The sequence below is a fragment of the Leopardus geoffroyi genome, chromosome E2 (assembly GCF_018350155.1).
Source record: "Leopardus geoffroyi isolate Oge1 chromosome E2, O.geoffroyi_Oge1_pat1.0, whole genome shotgun sequence".
In the NCBI taxonomy this organism is placed as follows: domain Eukaryota; kingdom Metazoa; phylum Chordata; class Mammalia; order Carnivora; family Felidae; genus Leopardus; species Leopardus geoffroyi.
Genome location: NC_059335.1, coordinates 11701882 through 11718910, shown reverse-complemented (window position 1 = coordinate 11718910; position 17029 = coordinate 11701882). Strand labels below are relative to the sequence as shown.

Sequence of the window (17029 nt, the reverse complement as noted above, 5' to 3'; positions counted from 1 at the left end):
GGGCCCACCTGGAACATCTGCCGTAGAGCAAGGAAGTGAGTGTAACCGGAGGCTTGCGGCTAAAAGGAAAGGAGGAGGGGACAAGGTCAAGAAGGTAGTGGGAGCCACGGGATCACAGACAGCCCCATGAACCACATGAGGACTTTGATTTTTGCCCCGAGAGAACCGGGACTGTGGGAGGTTGTGAGCAGGGGATAGGTGTGATCTGGCTTCAGTTTTCACAGGCTCCTCTAGTTGCAGGTCGGGGGCAAGGGTGGCAGCTCAGGGGCCACAGGGGAGCAGGGGAGCGCGTGAGTCCCGGCAGGAGGTAGTGGCAGCAAGGCGGAGGCAGTTGGGGCAGCAAGAAGAGATCAGATTCGGGAAACAGGTAATGCCGGGGAAATGATCCAATTAGCCAACAAAGGGGACACACCAGGGTGATGCGCTACTCACTCCGAGTAAGCGACCCGGGTGGTCCCTTTTAGACAGAACGGGCAGGGAAAGAAAGCCTCTTCGTCAGGTCCTGAAGCGCAAGGAGTCACGCATGGACGTGTGCCCTCGGGCAGGGGAACAGATGCACCTGTGAGAGGGAACCGCGTACCAAAAAGCTGGGACGCAGGAGTGCCCTTGGCGATGTACCAGGAACAGAAAGGAGGCTGGTGGCCAGGGCTTGCGTGACCCCTCACCGAAGCAGGAAAACCAGCAGAGCCAGATCGCATGGGCCTCCTGGGCGAAGGATTCCATGGGGGCAGATGCAGCAAGGGGGGGGGAGGAGTGGGTGGGATAAAGCCTCCAGCTCCAGCCGGGGAGGGGGCAGGGGAGGGGCGTGACCAGCACAGCCACTTAAGAAAACGGGGGGGAGGGGCGCCTGGGTGGCGCAGTCGGTTAAGCGGTTAAGCGTCCGACTTCGGCCAGGTCACGATCTCGCGGTCCGTGAGTTCGAGCCCCGCGTCGGGCTCTGGGCTGATGGCTCAGAGCCTGGAGCCTGTTTCCGATTCTGTGTCTCCCTCTCTCTCTGCCCCTCCCCCGTTCATGCTCTGTCTCTCTCTGTCCCAAAAAAAAATAAACGTTGAAAAAAAAAATTAAAAAAAAAAAAAAAGAAAACGGGGGAGACTTTGGGAAGGGCCTTTCTTTGAAGGATGCTCTTTCTTGTTCCATCTTGGGCACCCGCCTGGGATCCCACCTTCCCCCGGCAATGTCCCGCAAGCCACCTCGCTCGGGACTCTCATTTTCGCTCTCTCAGCCCCAGAGGGTTTGAGAAGTCCACCCTATACCGTCCCTGGGCAAAGGCTTTCATTTCAGAGGCGCCCGAAACCCCGGGTGTTTTGCAGAATTCAAAACACAAGACTTTCACCGCACCGCCCCTGGCAAAGGTCTCTTCCCATGGCAGAGAGCACCTGTCTCACCCCAGATGCCACCTGGGGCAGGTGCACAGAACAGACCAGCCAGACCTCTGCTTTTCGTGGAGGAGCCCAAAGGAGAGTCAGATGTCAGGGAAGTGAGGCTGGGATCTGCAGGAGAAGACCCCGCAGCGGGTGGGAGCAGGGTCTGAGGGCGGCGTGGGGCAGGTGCCCAGGACGGTCAGAGGACAGATAGCAGGGTGACCAGGGAGGATGTGAGGAGGCCCCTCGGAGGCTCTGGCAGTCCGGGGAAAGGAGAGGAGAGCCCTACCGCATGGATGAGCTCAGGAGAATCCCAGATAGAGATTTCCACGAGCCAGCTGGAGAGCTGAGGCACCACCAGGGACAGTCTGGTGATAGCCGCGGGTTGCTTTTTCCTCATGGTGGTTTTATTGTTTTCCCTCCCCGTATCTTTCCATGTTTTCCAGGAAGGTAGGTGAAAAGGGCAAAAAATCTCCAGCTTTGGGAATCTCCGTAACCTTTATCCCACTTCTGGCCCCGCGATTTGCTGGTGATTTCAGGAAAGAAGTAGAAATCCTTTTGAGCTGGACCTTTGAACTACATTATTCTGCTTTGGCTTAAAAAAAAAAAAAAAAAGCAAAAAAAAACACTTAGCCTCTTCCAGACAGAATTCTATCATGGCACACGGTGCAGCGAGTGCTATACGTAGAAATTTATTTAATCTGCACAACAATCCTACGGGGTGGGCATTTTTTAAATTAATTTTTGTTTGAAGTTTATTTTGTTGTTTTTGTTGTTTATATTTATTTTTTTTAATTTTTTTTTAACGTTTATTTATTTTTGGGACAGAGAGAGACAGAGCATGAACGGGGGAGGGGCAGAGAGAGAGGGAGACACAGAATCGGAAACAGGCTCCAGGCTCTGAGCCATCAGCCCAGAGCCTGACGCGGGGCTCGAACTCACGGACCGCGAGATCGTGACCTGGCTGAAGTCGGACGCTCAACCGACTGCGCCACCCAGGCGCCCCTTAATTTTTTTTTTAACGTTTATTTATTTTTGAGACAGAGAGAGACAGAGCATGAACAGGGGAGGGTCAGAGAGAGAGGGAGATACAGAATCTGAAACAGGCTGCAGGCTCTGAGCTGTCAGCACAGAGCCCGACGCGGGGCTCGAACTCACGGACCGTGAGATCATGACCTGAGCTGAAATCCAGAGTTGGACGTTTAACTGACCGAGCCACCTAGGCGCCCTGGGCATTTATTTTAAGTTTATGTATTTATTTTTGAGAGAAAGAGAGAGCGGGAGAGGGGTGGGGGGGGGGAGAGAGAGAGAGAGAGAGAGAGAAAGAATCCCAAGCAGGCTCTGCACTGTCAGCCCAGAGCCCAGTGTGGGGCTCGATCCCACAAACTGTGAGATCATGATCTGAACCAAAGTCCAGAATTGGACAGTCAACCAACTGAGCCACCCAGGCCCCCTGGGGTGGGGATTTTTATTATCCCGACTTTACAGAAGAGGAAAGTAAGATCCGGAGCTGGGAAATGACTGGCCCAAAGCCGTGCAGCTGCTGAACAGAACTGGGATTGGAGCCCAGGCAGTTGGGGCTTAACGGCTGAGGTGTTTGTTGAGTGACTGCGGGTGAGGAGTGACGTCACCCCTCTGTTGCTCTCCCCAGCACAGCCCCAGAACCACGCCGAAACACAGGAGGTCACCCTGAACCTGGAACCTGTGCCCGTCGCCCGCTGTGTCTCCGAGGGGGGCCGGCCACCCGCCCGAATCTCCTGGTTCTCGCCCCTGGACGGGGAGGCCAGAGAGAGCCAGGTGTCCGGACCTGTGCCCGGCACAGTCACCGTCACCAGCCGCTTCACCTTGGTGCCCCTGAGTCGAGTGGATGGTGTCAAGGTCACCTGCAAAGTGGAGCATGAGAGCTTTGAGGAGCCCATCTTGCTGCCCGTTACCCTCTCCGTGCGCTGTGAGTGTTTCAGGATGTGACCGCGTCCCCCGTGTTGTCTACGCTGGCTTCTCTAGGGCACTGTCTACACTACCGCCGGGTGCTGGCTGCATTAGCCCCCCGGGGCCAGATTCTGCCCTGCCTTCCTGCCAACCGGTTGTCTATACTGGCTCTCGTGGGCAACGTCTACACCCTGCCTCCTCGTTGTCTCTACTGCCTTCTCCAGGCTCTCTCCTTGCCGCCCCCATCGGTAGTAAAGCAAGGTTTGCAGGGGCCAGTTTTATACATTTCTTCCCCGTCCCACATCCAGCGAGGTCACACTGACAGCTTGATGTCGATCGCTGAGGGCTATTTACACCAAGGAAATCGGCAAACACTGCAAATCAGGCCTGTTCTTTTTTTTTTTTTTTCCATCCCTTTTTTTTTTTTTTTTTTAATTTTTTTAACGTTTATTTATTTATTTTTTTTTTTTAATTTTTTTTAACGTTTATTTATTTATTTATTTATTTATTTTTAATTTTTTTTTTCAACGTTTATTTATTTTTGGGACAGAGAGAGATAGAGCATGAACGGGGGAGGGTCAGAGAGAGAGGGAGACACAGAATCGGAAACAGGCTCCAGGCTCTGAGCCATCAGCCCAGAGCCTGACGCGGGGCTCGAACTCACGGACCGCGAGATCGTGACCTGGCTGAAGTCGGACACTTAACCGACTGCGCCACCCAGGCGCCCCTAACGTTTATTTATTTTTGAGACAGCGAGAGACAGAGCATGAACGGGGGAGGGGCAGAGAGAGGGAGACACAGAATCCGAAACAGGCTCCAGGCTCTGAGCCGTCAGCCCAGAGCCCGACGTGGGGCTCGAACTCACGGACTGTGAGATCGTGACCTGAGCTGAAGTCGGCCGCTTAACCGACTGAGCCACCCAAGCGCCCCCATCCCCCTTTTCAAAAAGCCGGTTTACCAGCCCCCACCGGCCCCCAACGACACCTTTTGTGGCTCCCGCGGGGGCCCTGGTTGACATTTGCTTTACCGTGTGCATCGACCACTGTGGGTTTGTAGCGACCAACCCAACGTTGTCTACACCCCCCCACCCCCATTCACACCATCTAAACTGACCCTGCTGGGGTCGCCATACCAGCTCCTGCCCCCCCCGTATGATTCACGTTGGCCCCTGTGGGCCCCGTTGTGGTAGCAATAACACGATCTCTGTGGCACCCTCCGATGCTGCCGCCATTGAACGATACCTTCCTCGAAATGGTCCAGGTGGCATCCCGGGACAGCAGGTGCGCTGGCCTCAGCAGACGTAGCCCAAACTGACCTGCCCCAGTTTCCACGGGTCCACGTCCTGCCAACCCACCTCATTTCTTTAGGATTCCCGTCTATCTGCTCACCTATCCGCTCTCTGGGGACTCCGCCCGTCTCTGAGCCAGCCCCCCCCCCCCCCATTTCCTCCAGACCCCCCTGAGGTCTCCATTTCTGGCTATGATGACAACTGGTACCTCGGCCGCAGCGAGGCCACCCTGAACTGTGATGTCCGCAGCAAACCAGAGCCCACAGGCTACGACTGGAGCACGTGAGTCCTGGGTGGGGCTGGGCCCGTGGGTCTGAGGGAGGAGGGGGCTGGGGTCTGGACCCCTGGGTCTGAGGGAGGAGGGGGCTGGGGGCTGGGCCTGTGGGTGTGAGGGAGGAGGGGCCTGGGGGCTGGACTCCAGTGTCTGAGGGGGGGTGGGCTGCGGGGACTGGGTCCCTGGGTCTGAAAGGGGAGGGGCTGGGGGCCTGAACCCCTGGGTCTGAGGGAGGAGGGGCTGGAGGCCTAGACTCCTGGGTCTGAGGGAGGAGGGGCTGGGAGTCTGGACCCCTGGGTCTGAGGGAGGAGGGGCTGGAGGCCTAGACTCCTGGGTCTGAGGGAGGAGGGGCTGGGAGTCTGGACCCCTGGGTCTGAGGGAGGAGGGGCTGGGGGCTGGACTCCTGGGTCTGAGGGAGGAGGGGGCCGGGGTCTGGACTCCTGGGTCTGAGGGAGGAGGGGCTGGGGGCTGGATTCCTGGGTCTGAGGGAGGAGGGGGTGCAGGGCTGGACTCCTGGGTCTGAGGGAGGAGGGGCTGGGGGATGGACTCCTGGGTCTGAGGGAGGAGGGGCTGGGGGCTGGACTCCTGGGTCTGAGGGAGGAGGGGGCCGGGGTCTGGACTCCTGGGTCTGAGGGAGCAGCACCAGGGATCTGAACCCATGAGTCCTCCAGGAGAATGCTGGCAGTGTCGGGTCTTAAATATTAAGTTTTATGTCCCTGGAGCTTGGGTGTTAAAGGCTGCGTCATCAGGGACCAGGCCTGTGCCCCGCTATGGGCCCTGATGTTCCCCTCCGGTGACCCCTCACACCTTCCAGGACCGCAGGCGTCTTCCCAGCTTCCGCAGTAGCCCAGGGCCCCCAGCTGATCATCCACTCGGTGGACAAACTCGTCAACACCACGTTCATCTGCACCGTCACCAACGCCGTGGGCACGGGTCGTGCTGAGCAGGTGGTCCTCGTCCGAGGTGAGCGGGTCTTGGAGGTGGCGGGCGGAGATCGGGGCAACCCCCCGAGCGCTCCTCCTTCCTGGGTTCCGGGGCCGCGTTGCGGGGAGGCTGTGCCGCCGGCCTGGGGAGGGATCCAGACCCGCCTCGCCGATGAGAAAGGAGGGCAGTGTGGCTTTTCTGTCTCGCCCCCCCCACCCCCACCCCAGTTGGATCTTGATCAGGACGATAGGGTAGGCACTGGCAGAAGAATCGGGAGGATGAGGCCTCTGCTAGGGGCTTGCTCGAGACTAGAGGCTTGGAAAGGGTCTTCAGGAAGAGACCCGGGGATATTGCCCTGGGCGCCAGTTGGAGAGACGCATGACAGACAGCTAGGCAAACAGAAACACACTCAAACACTGATTTCTTACAGGGAGTGCTGGTCAAGTAACATTAGGAAATCAGTTTCTTTTTTTTTAATTTTCATTCATTTATTATTTTTTTTCATTCTTTTTTTTTTTTTTTTTCAGCGTTTATTTATTTTTGGGACAGAGAGAGACAGAGCATGAACGGGGGAGGGGCAGAGAGAGAGGGAGACACAGAATCGGAAACAGGCTCCAGGCTCCGAGCCATCAGCCCAGAGCCCGACGCGGGGCTCGAACTCACAGACCGCGAGATCGTGACCTGGCTGAAGTCGGACGCTTAACCGACTGCACCACCCAGGCGCCCCTATTATTTTTTTTTAATGTTTATTTTTGAGGAAGAGAGAGACAGAGCGTGAGCGGGGGGAGGAGCAGAGAGAAGGAGACCCAGAATCCGAAGCAGGCTCCAGGCTCTGAGCTGTCAGCACAGAGCCTGACGCGGGGCTCGAACTCACGGACTGTGAGATCATGACCTGAGCCAAATTGGACGCCTAACCGTCTGAGCCACCCAGGAGCCCCTTATGAGAGAGAGAGAGAGAGAGAGAGAGAGAGAGAGAGAGAGGTAGCACGCTCCAGCGAGCGAGTGGGGGAGGGACAGAGAGAGAGGGAGACAGAGGATCTGAAGCAGGCTCTATGCTGACCGCAGGGAGCCTGACGCGGGGCTCGAACTCACAAATCGGGAGATCATGACCCGAGCTGAAACCAAGAGTCGGACGCTCCACCGCCTGAACCACCCAGGCGCCCCAGGAACTCAGCTTTCGTGTGTGTTGGAACATTTGTGTTTCTAGGGGGCGTATTTTGGGAATGGCAGCTGATGTGTCTGTGGGTCAAAAGTTCTCTGAGTCCTCCCCCCCCCCTCCCCGATACTGAATTCAAACTCCGGACGGGCCCCAAGACAGGGGAGGAAAAGAACGAAGCCAGGCCGGGCCTGTGGCCCAGGCTGACGGAGGTGGGGTTGAGGTCACGGCTGTGGAGCTACCCACCTAGCGGGAGGCAGGAACTGTTACAAGGCGGCATGCCCCGAGACCCAGACATGTGAACCCCAGGGCTGAGAACGGAGCCAGCAGCCCGCGGGGCCCACGTCTACAGAGACGGGCTCTGTGCTCCGAGATGGCATCGTAACCGAAACAGAAACTCACCCACCGCAACCCACACTCTCAGACTCACCGTCACCCAGATGCACCCCCCAAGAGAACAGGGCCGCACAACGAACAGAGCCATCGAGATGCCATGTGTACCTGGAGGAAAAAACAAAAAAACATTCTAGGAAACACCCTCCCAGCTCGACACTCTACACAACACGCCTGTGCAAACACGCAACACTGGGCAGAGTGGGGAGGAGGAGAGGCCCCCCCTCAGAAACAGGACTGCAGACAAAGGCACAGAGGCGTGAGGACAGGCACACCCACACCTAGAGACAGGCAGACAGGCGCCACGGCCAGAAACAAAAACAGATCCCCTTACTAAGACGTAATCTTTTTTTTTTTTTTTTTTTTTTAACGTTTATTTATTTTTGAGACGGAGAGAGACAGAGCATGAATGAGGGAGGGTCAGAGAGAGGGAGACACAGAATCTGAAACAGGCTCCAGGCTCTGAGCTGTCAGCACAGAGCCCGACGCGGGGCTCGAACTCACAGACCACGAGATCATGACCTGAGCCGAAGTCGGCCACTTTAACCGACTGAGCCACCCAGGCGCCCCGAGACATAATCTTACAACAGACACACACACACACACACACACACACACCTAGAGAAACAAACGGAAACAGACCCCTCTCAGGAATTCCCTCGCCCTGGAGATACGACACGCGTGGTCCGGGTCACCGTCACGGCCAACGCACCCATAGAGACAGGCGGCCTGCCCTCAGCAAGGCTGACACTCACATGCACAAACACACACCCCCGCAGGGAGACCCGATCGCACTGACGTGCCGGCAGTGGGGAGAGCCCTGCGGACGGCGACAGTTTCCACACGCGGAAACCATCCCTCACACAGATGCTAAGGGAGAAACTCAAAGACGTTCTCAGAGGTGCACGCCCTCAGACAGTCCCCCGAAACCCCGTTGCTTTCAACACATCGTCATCTGACAAATATTTGTCGAGGGCTCCTCTTTGCCAAGCCGCCTCCTTGATGTCGGGAACACGGTGGCGAACAGAGAGGCCAGTCCCTGCCGTCGAAGGCGCACCCCGGGGAGGGAGGGTCAGCCCCACCTGCCACCCAGCAAGATGCCCAACTGGAAATACATCCCCTGAACCCGTGCCCCAGATACACACCCTCTTGGGTGCCCGCCCTCAGTCAGTAGGCACCCCCAAGGGGTAGAGCCCCGCAAAGCACAGGTGCAGCCCTGCCTGAGGGTCGTCCAAGGGCTCCACAACCACGAAAAAACGGACACCCCCTAACACTCCTGAGACACACAGAAACGGTCACAGACGCATGGTGTGGGGTTCCCGTTAGCGCAGCCGCGGGCCCACAGGCTAGACCTCGCCTCAGGGCGACTGGAGAACTTTTGACCCACCGACCTCACGAACACGCCCGCCGAACACGCCCGCCGTCTCCAAAATACCACCTCCAGGAGCACAGAGAAACATTCCGGCATGCGCCAAAGCAGGTTCCCAGACATTAACTGATAAGCGTCCGCAGCCAGAAAACTGTTCCACGCCTCTCACCCGTGGGCAGGTACAGACACACATTCCAGAAAAACCGGTTCACAAAATACCGCTTGACCTTCACACTGCGGACACACTTTTTCTGGTCTGCTTTTTATTATTATTATTATTATTATTACTGTTCCTTGCGAGTCACCAAAGTGAGGTGACAGCCCTCTGGGTCGTGGCTCTATTTGAAAATGCCACTCTGAAAAGAAACACCTGGAGAGGCAGGTGCCCTCAGGAGCGTGGGTCCCAGCCTCTCCTGTGTGCAGGGTGTGGGGAGGAGGGGCTCAGGTGTAAGTGGATCCCCCTCCCCCTGGCTTCTCCCCATCAGGCCTGGCACGCAGGGGTGGGGCAAGGGGTGTGTAGAAAATGGTTCCTGGTTCCAGCTGCATCAATGTCTCTCCCTGATGTGGGGCCCAGGGTCCCCTCCCTCATCTCTCCCGCCCCCACCCTTAGCACTCCCTGGCTTCCTTCTCCGCCTCCCTCAGACCCCTCCCCTCCCAGCTGCTGGGCCACTGATGGGGACAGGGGGCTTCATGGCTCCATTTTCCACACATGGCCAGACAGGAGGCAGGCCATGTCGCCTGGACCAGGTGCCCCCCAGCCCCTTCCAAGGGGAGGGAACTATCAGGAGAACCCTCACCCTTCTCGTCCTCTTCTGTCCAGCCCAGAGAGCTCTGGAATCTGTGACAGTCTCGAACCCAAATCAGCTCTGCCTCTTGATGGCTGGATCCACCCAAGATTCTGTGACTCGAACATCAGAGCCTTTGTGAGGACCCCACGGCCTGTCCCAAGCGGGTCACAAACTCGGACACCTACGGGGTCCTCCCAAGTGACCGGCTGGCCAGATGCGGAACCCTGTTCCGATACGAGCAGCCAGCCTTCACTCAGCCACTGCCCATCACCAGGGGCAGATGAGAGATTGGTGTCGCCATCAGTTTGATTTTCTTTTTCCCTACAAGAAATCGGGATTTGTGGTGAGATAGCCTGGTTTTGAAATATTAGCGAGTTTAACTTTTTTTTTCAGTTTATTTATTTATTTATTTATTTTGAGAGGGTGGGGGTTGCTGAAGGGGCAGAGAGGCAGAGACAGAACCCCAAGCCCCGACGTGGGGCTCGAACCCACGAACTGTGAGATCACGACCTGGGCGAAATCAAGAGTCGGAAACTCAACCGGCTGAGCCACCCAAGCGCCCCCAGCAAGTGTTAAGTTTTGAAAAACCCCGTGCAGGTATAAGGAACCACATCTGGCCACCCGTTGGCCACCCCCCGCCCCCACTCTGTCCAAGGTGCCCGCCGCTTAGCGCGGTCTCCCTTCCCTCCGCCTCCCCCGCCTTCTGCCCACACCCCAATCACATCCCGGATTTTCCCATCACTGTCCCTGTCGTGTCCTGTGCCCCGCCCCCCAGATGTGTCCTCTTGACCTCTTGTCTCCCTTTCTGTCTCTCGCCCCTCCTTCTCTCTCCTCAGACACACCCCGGGCCTCGCCCCGAGACGTGGGTCCAGTGGTGTGGGGGGCCGTGGGGGGGACACTGCTGGTGCTGCTGCTTCTGGCTGGGGGGTCCTTGGCCTTCATCTTGCTGAGGGTGAGGAGGAGGAGGAAGAGCCCTGGAGGAGGAGGAGGAGGAGGAGGAGGAGGAGGCGACAATGGAGGAGGATCCTACGATCCAAAAACTCAGGTGTTTGGGAACGGGGGCCCTGTCTTCTGGACACCAGCCGCCCCTGGTCCCCTGAAGCCAGATGGCAAGGATGAGGAGGACGAGGAGGAAGAGGAGGAGAAGGCAGAGGAAGGTCTCATGTTGCCTCCACCCAAGTCTCTCGAGGACGACATGGAGTCCCAGCTGGACGGCTCCCTCATTTCCCGGCGGGCAATTTACGTGTGACCCTGAGACAGACAGAGACAGAGACAGAGACAGCCGCCCCAGCCAAGGGTTCCAGACTGGTTGGACTCGTTTTTCTGGACGACACTGGAGCTCGAGTGCTCCCTCCCACCACTTCCCTGGGATTGGGAGGGAGCAGGAATCACACACTGGACTTCTGTCGCCAGGGCTGCGTGGGGAAGGAGAGGCCCCTGCGGAGCTCAGTAGTGGGGACCAGAGAGGAACCCCCCACCCCCACCCCCAGAGACTTGTTTTTGGCTCTGGCCTGCCCCACCCTGCCCCGCGACACTCAGGAGTTAATAAACGCCTTGGAGGAAAACAGCGGGGGTGTCTTGTAATACATCAGACCCCCTCCCTGAGGGGTGGGACAGGGACTGCTAGGTCCCGGGGGCGGGATGGGGGAGGGGCTGTGTTCTGACTCTTTGGATCCATCAATGACGCACCGGATGCCTGAGACCCCTGAGGCCAGTATAACCGGGGGAGCCGGTTGCTGGGTTCTGGGCTTAGAAGCTGGGAAGGTTGGACTTGGGGGGGGGGGGGGCGGTCCCAGGACTTGCGGGTGCCTTTCGGGTGGATTAGCCAGACTGGTGAGAACCCTGAGCTCCCCAGAACAGGACTGGGAACTTGGACTCCTTGGCTGCTGGTGGGGGGGGGGGGGCGGCGGGAGGGGCTCAAAGCTCAAACCTGACCTTGAGGTTGTTGAGGATCTTGGGAGGGAGCACTGCCCGCTGTGTTCTCTGGGCCCTGAGGATCCTGGGCAGGTGCTGGGGGACTAAGGAACCAGGAAAACCCCACCTTGACACCGATGACACCCGGGCCTTTTTCAGCCTCCTTCCTCTTTCCTTGCCCTGGGCCCAAGGGGCTTTTTGGTGATTCAGGGGAGGGTCTGCAGGTCTGTATCCCTCTTTCCCCTCCCCCCACCCCCAGCTAGAAAAGCCCCCAAACCCAGGCTGGGGAATGGGGGGGGGGCGGGGGAGACAGGGTCCTGTCCCAGTCACCTCTGCTCTCCCAGTGGCCCCTGGCCATCCCTCTGAGACTCAGGTAGAGCTCTGGGGGCCCCCGCAGCTGTCGTGGGGCAGGGTGTAATAAGCCTGTGCCAGGAACAACCGGCACTGAGCAGCTAAGTGGGGCTCGGGGAGTTCATTTCCCACCAGTATTGACTTCCACTTATCCTGCCGGGGACACAGAGGTGACTCAGACAGCCCCCTCCCCCTGGGCGTGCAGTCAAAAACAAAACAAAACAAAACAAAACAAAAAACCCAGGAATCCCAGCACTCTTAGGATGGCTATGTGTGGCTTGAGCGAGCGGCGATTACTGTTGTCCCCCCGATCCCCCAGCCCTGAAGCCCTCCGGAGGATGCCAGGCTGGGGTGCAGGGAGTGGTGGAAACCGGGGACCCAGCCATTATTCCTCCGGGCAACTTGATCTCCGCATCTGTGCAATGGGGATCACAGAGGGTGGGGCTCTTGTGTGTGCGTGGTTTCCTCTGGTTGTTTATGTCCTGTCACCCACTCTGCACCCCGCCCCCTCCTCCCCAACATGGGAGGCTAGCGCCAGCAGGCAGGGGCGGGAGTTTTGCCGACCTGGCACACGGGCCCCTCCTCCTACATCTGGCAAACGCCAGCTGTGTGCCAGAGCCTGCCCCTTGGAGCTCACAGTGCAGTGTGGAAATTGGCAAGTAAACAGGTGACATCAGGGGGTGAGAAGTGCTACAATCGAGAAGCCCAGGGGGCCACAGCTCCTCTCAATTCCTTTTCCTGTCTACATCCTCGCCGCCCCCCCCCCCATGACTCGATGACTCCGTTCCCTGTAATGAGTGAAGGGTTCCCATCCCGATTCCAGAATCCCCTAGGTTCCGCGCCTCTTAGCTCTGCCCCATCACCTCCCTTCCCTCATCTCCCCTGTCTCCCCCTCTTTTCTGGCCGCACGGTCTCCTTGCTGTTCCTTAAAAGGAACACGAGGCTTCCTCCTCAGGGCTTTTGCACTGGCTGTTTCCTTTGCCTGCAATGCAATGCTCTCATTTCCTCACGGTTCACCCCCTGAGGCTCCTTCAGGTCTTTGCTCAAATGTCACCTCCTATTAGGTCTGTCTCTGGCGACCCCTGGGCCCCCCCCCCCGTCACTTCCTTGTCACCTTCCCCTATGTTTTCACCCTGTATCACTCAGTATCACTCACTGCCGCTTGGCAGATTAGCTATTGTATTTGTTTCTGCGCTGTTGGTCTCTCTGCCCGGCTAGAACGTGTGTCCCACGGGAGCAGGGACTTCTGTATGTTTTGTTCACCACTGCGACCCAACAAATGCTCAGTAAGGACTAGGCAAAGGAACGAACGCCCTCTGCCTTTGGGAGAAGAGGTGGGCAGGTGGGCGATGACTTAGGGAAGAGGGTGCCTGGGAGTAAGGAGCTGTGGCTTCCTCTCCTGGGGATCCCCTTACACTGTCCCTCTTCTTGCAGAGACCCCCAACACAGCAGGCGCAGGGGCCACGGGTGGCATCATTGGGGGCATCATCGCTGCCATCATTGCCACCGCTGTGGCCGCCACAGGCATCCTCATCTGCCGGCAGCAGCGGAAAGAGCAGAGGCTGCAGGGGGCAGAGGAGGATGATGAGTGAGTGACGGGCCCCGAGAAGCGGGTGGAGGAGGGGTCCCAGAATTGGGGAGTCCAAGGGGGTGGGAGGGGAAACATCTGTGATGGCCGTGGGAGACAGAGCCACCCAAACTAACTGTGACTTAAATGGGAGGGAGGCCTTATTTCTGTCTCCCACAAAGCACGGGAATGACAGCTATGCTCCGTGAAGCCATCAGAGCCCAGGCTCCTGCTACCTTATTACTCAGCCTTCCCTTCCCTCCCGTTCCATGATAGCTCCCCGCTCTATCACCGTCTACATACTGGACAACCAGATACGGCCATCCTGGCCTCAAAACAGGCATTCCTGCCAGGGGGAAAGATAAACAGAAGGCAGTGAGCTGCCCTATAAGGGAACCCGTCATTCCCCCTCACTTCCCATTGGCCAAAATCTAGTCACATGGTGCACCGGCCACAAGGGACGCTGGGAAATGTAGTCTTTATTCTGGGTGATCATATGTCCAGCTAAAAGCTCTCTTTCTCTCTTTTTTATGTTTATTTCTTTATTTTGAGAGAGAGAGAGAGAGAGAGCAGGAGAGGGGCAGAGAGAGAGGGAGACAGAGAATCCCAAGCAGGCTCTGCACCATCAGTGCAGAGCCCAATGTAGGGCCTGAACTCACAACCCGTGAGATCATGATCGGAGCTGAAATTAAGAGTCCGATGCTGTTCCATATCCTTTGTCCAAATTTTAGATTCTCGGAATAAATGCCTTTTACAGATGCAAAAAACAAACAAACAAACAAAAGAGTCCGATGCTTAACCAACTGAGCCACCCAGGCACCCCCAACTAAAATCTCTTAATATGAGAAAGAAGGAGCCAGGATAGGGGGGCCAGGAGGGAACCAGCTACACGTCTCTGTGTAGAACATTTGTTATGTGCCAGGCTTGGCGAGATGCATTTTTACATGTGTGACCTTGATGAAGCCTCACATCCATTCGTTGACTCAACAAGCGTTCAGAAAGTGAGACAAACATTTTTAAAGTGTTCACTCACATAAATACATCATGGAAACATAAATTCTCACAGGGAGCCAGTGGTACCCATTTTATCAGAAAGGAAACAGGTTCAGAGGGGGCTGAGATCACTTGCTGAAATTCGCCCAGCAAGTAAGCATTTGGGGGGCAAAATGGTTCTGAAGTAACACTATTCAGTGTGTGTGTGTGTGTGTGTGTGTGTGCGCGCGCGCGCGCGCACGGCAGGCGTGGAACACTTGTTAACAATGTAGATTCCCGAGCTTATACCAAACCTACTACATCAGAACTTTTACAGGAAGGGCTCGGAATCTGTATTTATAACAAGTTCCCTGAGTTATTCTGATGCACAAGAAGATTTCTGAACCACTGCCTTAATCATCTAGTCAGTTCAAACCAACAACTTGCCGTCGATCTCCTTTGTCCAACCCAGTGCTGAGACCCAGTGGTGCTTGAGATGGCCCTGCCCTCCTGGGGCTCACAGTCTGGAGGAAACAGACCCATCCCTAGCGAGTGGCAGTCCAGCATGGCCGGCGATGGGCTAGAAAAGCTGAGAGAGCTGTGAGAGGCCAGAGGGGGCCCCTGACCCAGCGTGGAGGGTCAGGGAGGGCTTCCTGGGGGAGGCAACATCCGAGGTGGGGATTGAAGGCACAGTAGGCACTCATTATGCATGCAGGATGCTCTGGTCTGTGGGTATGTATGATGAGGGAAATGTATCGTAGGTTGGAGGCCAGGAAAGCATTTCGTTTATTCATTCATTCCATTAACAAATACTTCCTGACTTCCTCATGGCGAGTTCTGAGAGCACTGTTGAAGACACAGATTTCATTTTTTCCTTCACATTGCTTCACGGTGGGATACGGTTATTGGACGATATCAGAAATAATATTTCAAACACAAACTCAGTAAATGCTCTGAGAGGGAAGAAAAGCTAGATGTAACCGTATGTCCAGAATTCCTGACCCTCCTGGAGAATCAGGGAGGCTTCCTGGAAGAAGAGAAATGGATGGGGATGATTAGGCATTAGCTGGGTAAGGGGGCACGCGGGCGGTGGAAAGGGAGATCAGGCAGAGGGGAGAGCAGGTGCGGTGACCTGGGATAGGAGGGCTCTTCCCGTCTGAGCCTCCACCTTGACCTACCTCCTACCCCACAGTCTGGAGGGGCCTCCCTCGTACAAGCCACCAACCCCCAAGGCGAAGCGCGAGGAGCCAGAGATGGTGAGCATTTCCCCCGGTACCCGGCTGCGCCCACACCCACACCCACCTTTCCCCACTGAGGCGGGGGCTAGGAGGGGGAGCTGGTGGGGAGAGGCCAGCCGTGCGGGGGTTGTCCTGACCCGCCCCTCTTCCTTCCCTGCAGCCCTCCCAGCTCTTCACTCTTGGGGCCTCGGAGCACAGCCCGCTCAAGACTCCCTACTTTGATGCTGGCGTCTCATGTGCTGAGCAGGTAGGAGCTCAGGGCAGGTCAGGGGTGGGTTTAGGGCCGGGGTCAGCTCCTGACATTAAAGGTCACAATTCAAGGTCAGGGCCCTGTCTCTGGTCAGAGCTTAGAGAATCGAGATGTGTTTAGGATTCAGTGGGGGAGATCTTGGTTGAAAAAAGCACAAGAACGTGAGGTTAGAGCTCAAGGTCACTCAGTCAGTGAAAGCGGTCTGCTGGATGTCAGGGGTCCTATCAAAGTTGAGACAAACTGAGGTTCAAGGAGCTGTTTCGGCCTTAAGGTTAAGTAGCTGAGGATAAGATTAAAGTCAAAGGTTCGTGGAGAAAGACTTGTGGTCAGGGATCAAAAGACAAAGGAGAGGCCCAGGAGCGTTGGGATCTGGGCTTTGAGTTCTGGATAAGCCGTATGATTGCCCCAGAGCAACTTCAGCCCAGGCCGCAAGGGGTTAGGTCAGGTCTGGTTGGCATAAGGAGATGGTCGAGATTTGGGGGTCAAGGGGCGGGTTGGGATTCTGTGTGCTCAGGAGATGACCTTGGGCTTTTTCCCTCCCTGCCCCCAGGATATGCCTCGATATCATGAGCTGCCCACCTTGGAAGAGAGGTCAGGGCCCCTGCTCCTGGGGGCTACAGGCCTGGGGTCACCCATCTTGGTGCCTCCAGGGCCACCTGCTGTGGAGAGGGTTTCCCTGGACTTAGAGGAGGAGGAGAAGGAAGAGGAGGAAGACTATATGGACAAGATCAACCCCATCTATGATGCCCTGTCCTACTCTAGCCCCGCTGATTCCTACCGGAGCAAAGGCTTTGTCATGTCCCGAGCCATGTATGTGTGAGCTGCCGTGGCCCTGGCCTCTTGCCTCTCACTTTTTGATCCCTCAACTTTCTGCCAGGCCAGGCCACTGTCAGTTAACACACAAAAATGCATCTCATCTGTGACTTCTACTTCGGTGGCTCCACGATGACCTCTAATCCATGATCTCTGACCCAGAGAAACCAGTCATGACAACAGAAACCTGGCAACCTTACCTCAGGTGGGGGTGGGGAAGCACATTCCTGCACAGCCTCTGACCTGAGGGCTCCTGAGGCTGTGACTTTAGATCATACCTCTCACATCCCATCATCTCCAGACTCCCTCAAAACCCCAAAGAAGAACCCCAGACCTCTGATGTGTCCTCAGGGAGTAAACTCCCAATAGCTCTCCTGGGGTAGTTGGTGGGGGCACCCTGCTGCTCAGACCTGAGCCCTCCAGGCAGCAGAGCCCCACTCTC

The 17029-nt window shown here is 56.8% G+C and overlaps 1 protein-coding gene across 3 annotated transcripts in view; it reads left to right on the top strand.

Moving 5' to 3' along the window:
• The window catches only part of NECTIN2 (nectin cell adhesion molecule 2), a 29543-nt gene extending 12840 nt beyond the window's left edge, over positions 1-16703 (top strand). The window contains exons 3-9 of one of the 3 annotated variants that reach the window (XM_045441991.1): positions 3013-3309; positions 4743-4860; positions 5667-5815; positions 13182-13335; positions 15479-15542; positions 15685-15771; positions 16325-16703. In XM_045441991.1, coding sequence (XP_045297947.1) covers positions 3013-3309; positions 4743-4860; positions 5667-5815; positions 13182-13335; positions 15479-15542; positions 15685-15771; positions 16325-16594 — 1139 coding nt within the window. In that variant the 3' untranslated portion in view covers positions 16595-16703. Of the gene's footprint in view, positions 1-3012; positions 3310-4742; positions 4861-5666; positions 5816-8104; positions 9018-10318; positions 11050-13181; positions 13336-15478; positions 15543-15684; positions 15772-16324 lie in introns of those variants that run through there. The other 2 variants (XM_045441992.1, XM_045441993.1) reach the window with 2 other exon arrangements.
• Positions 16704-17029: the final 326 nt, after the last annotated feature.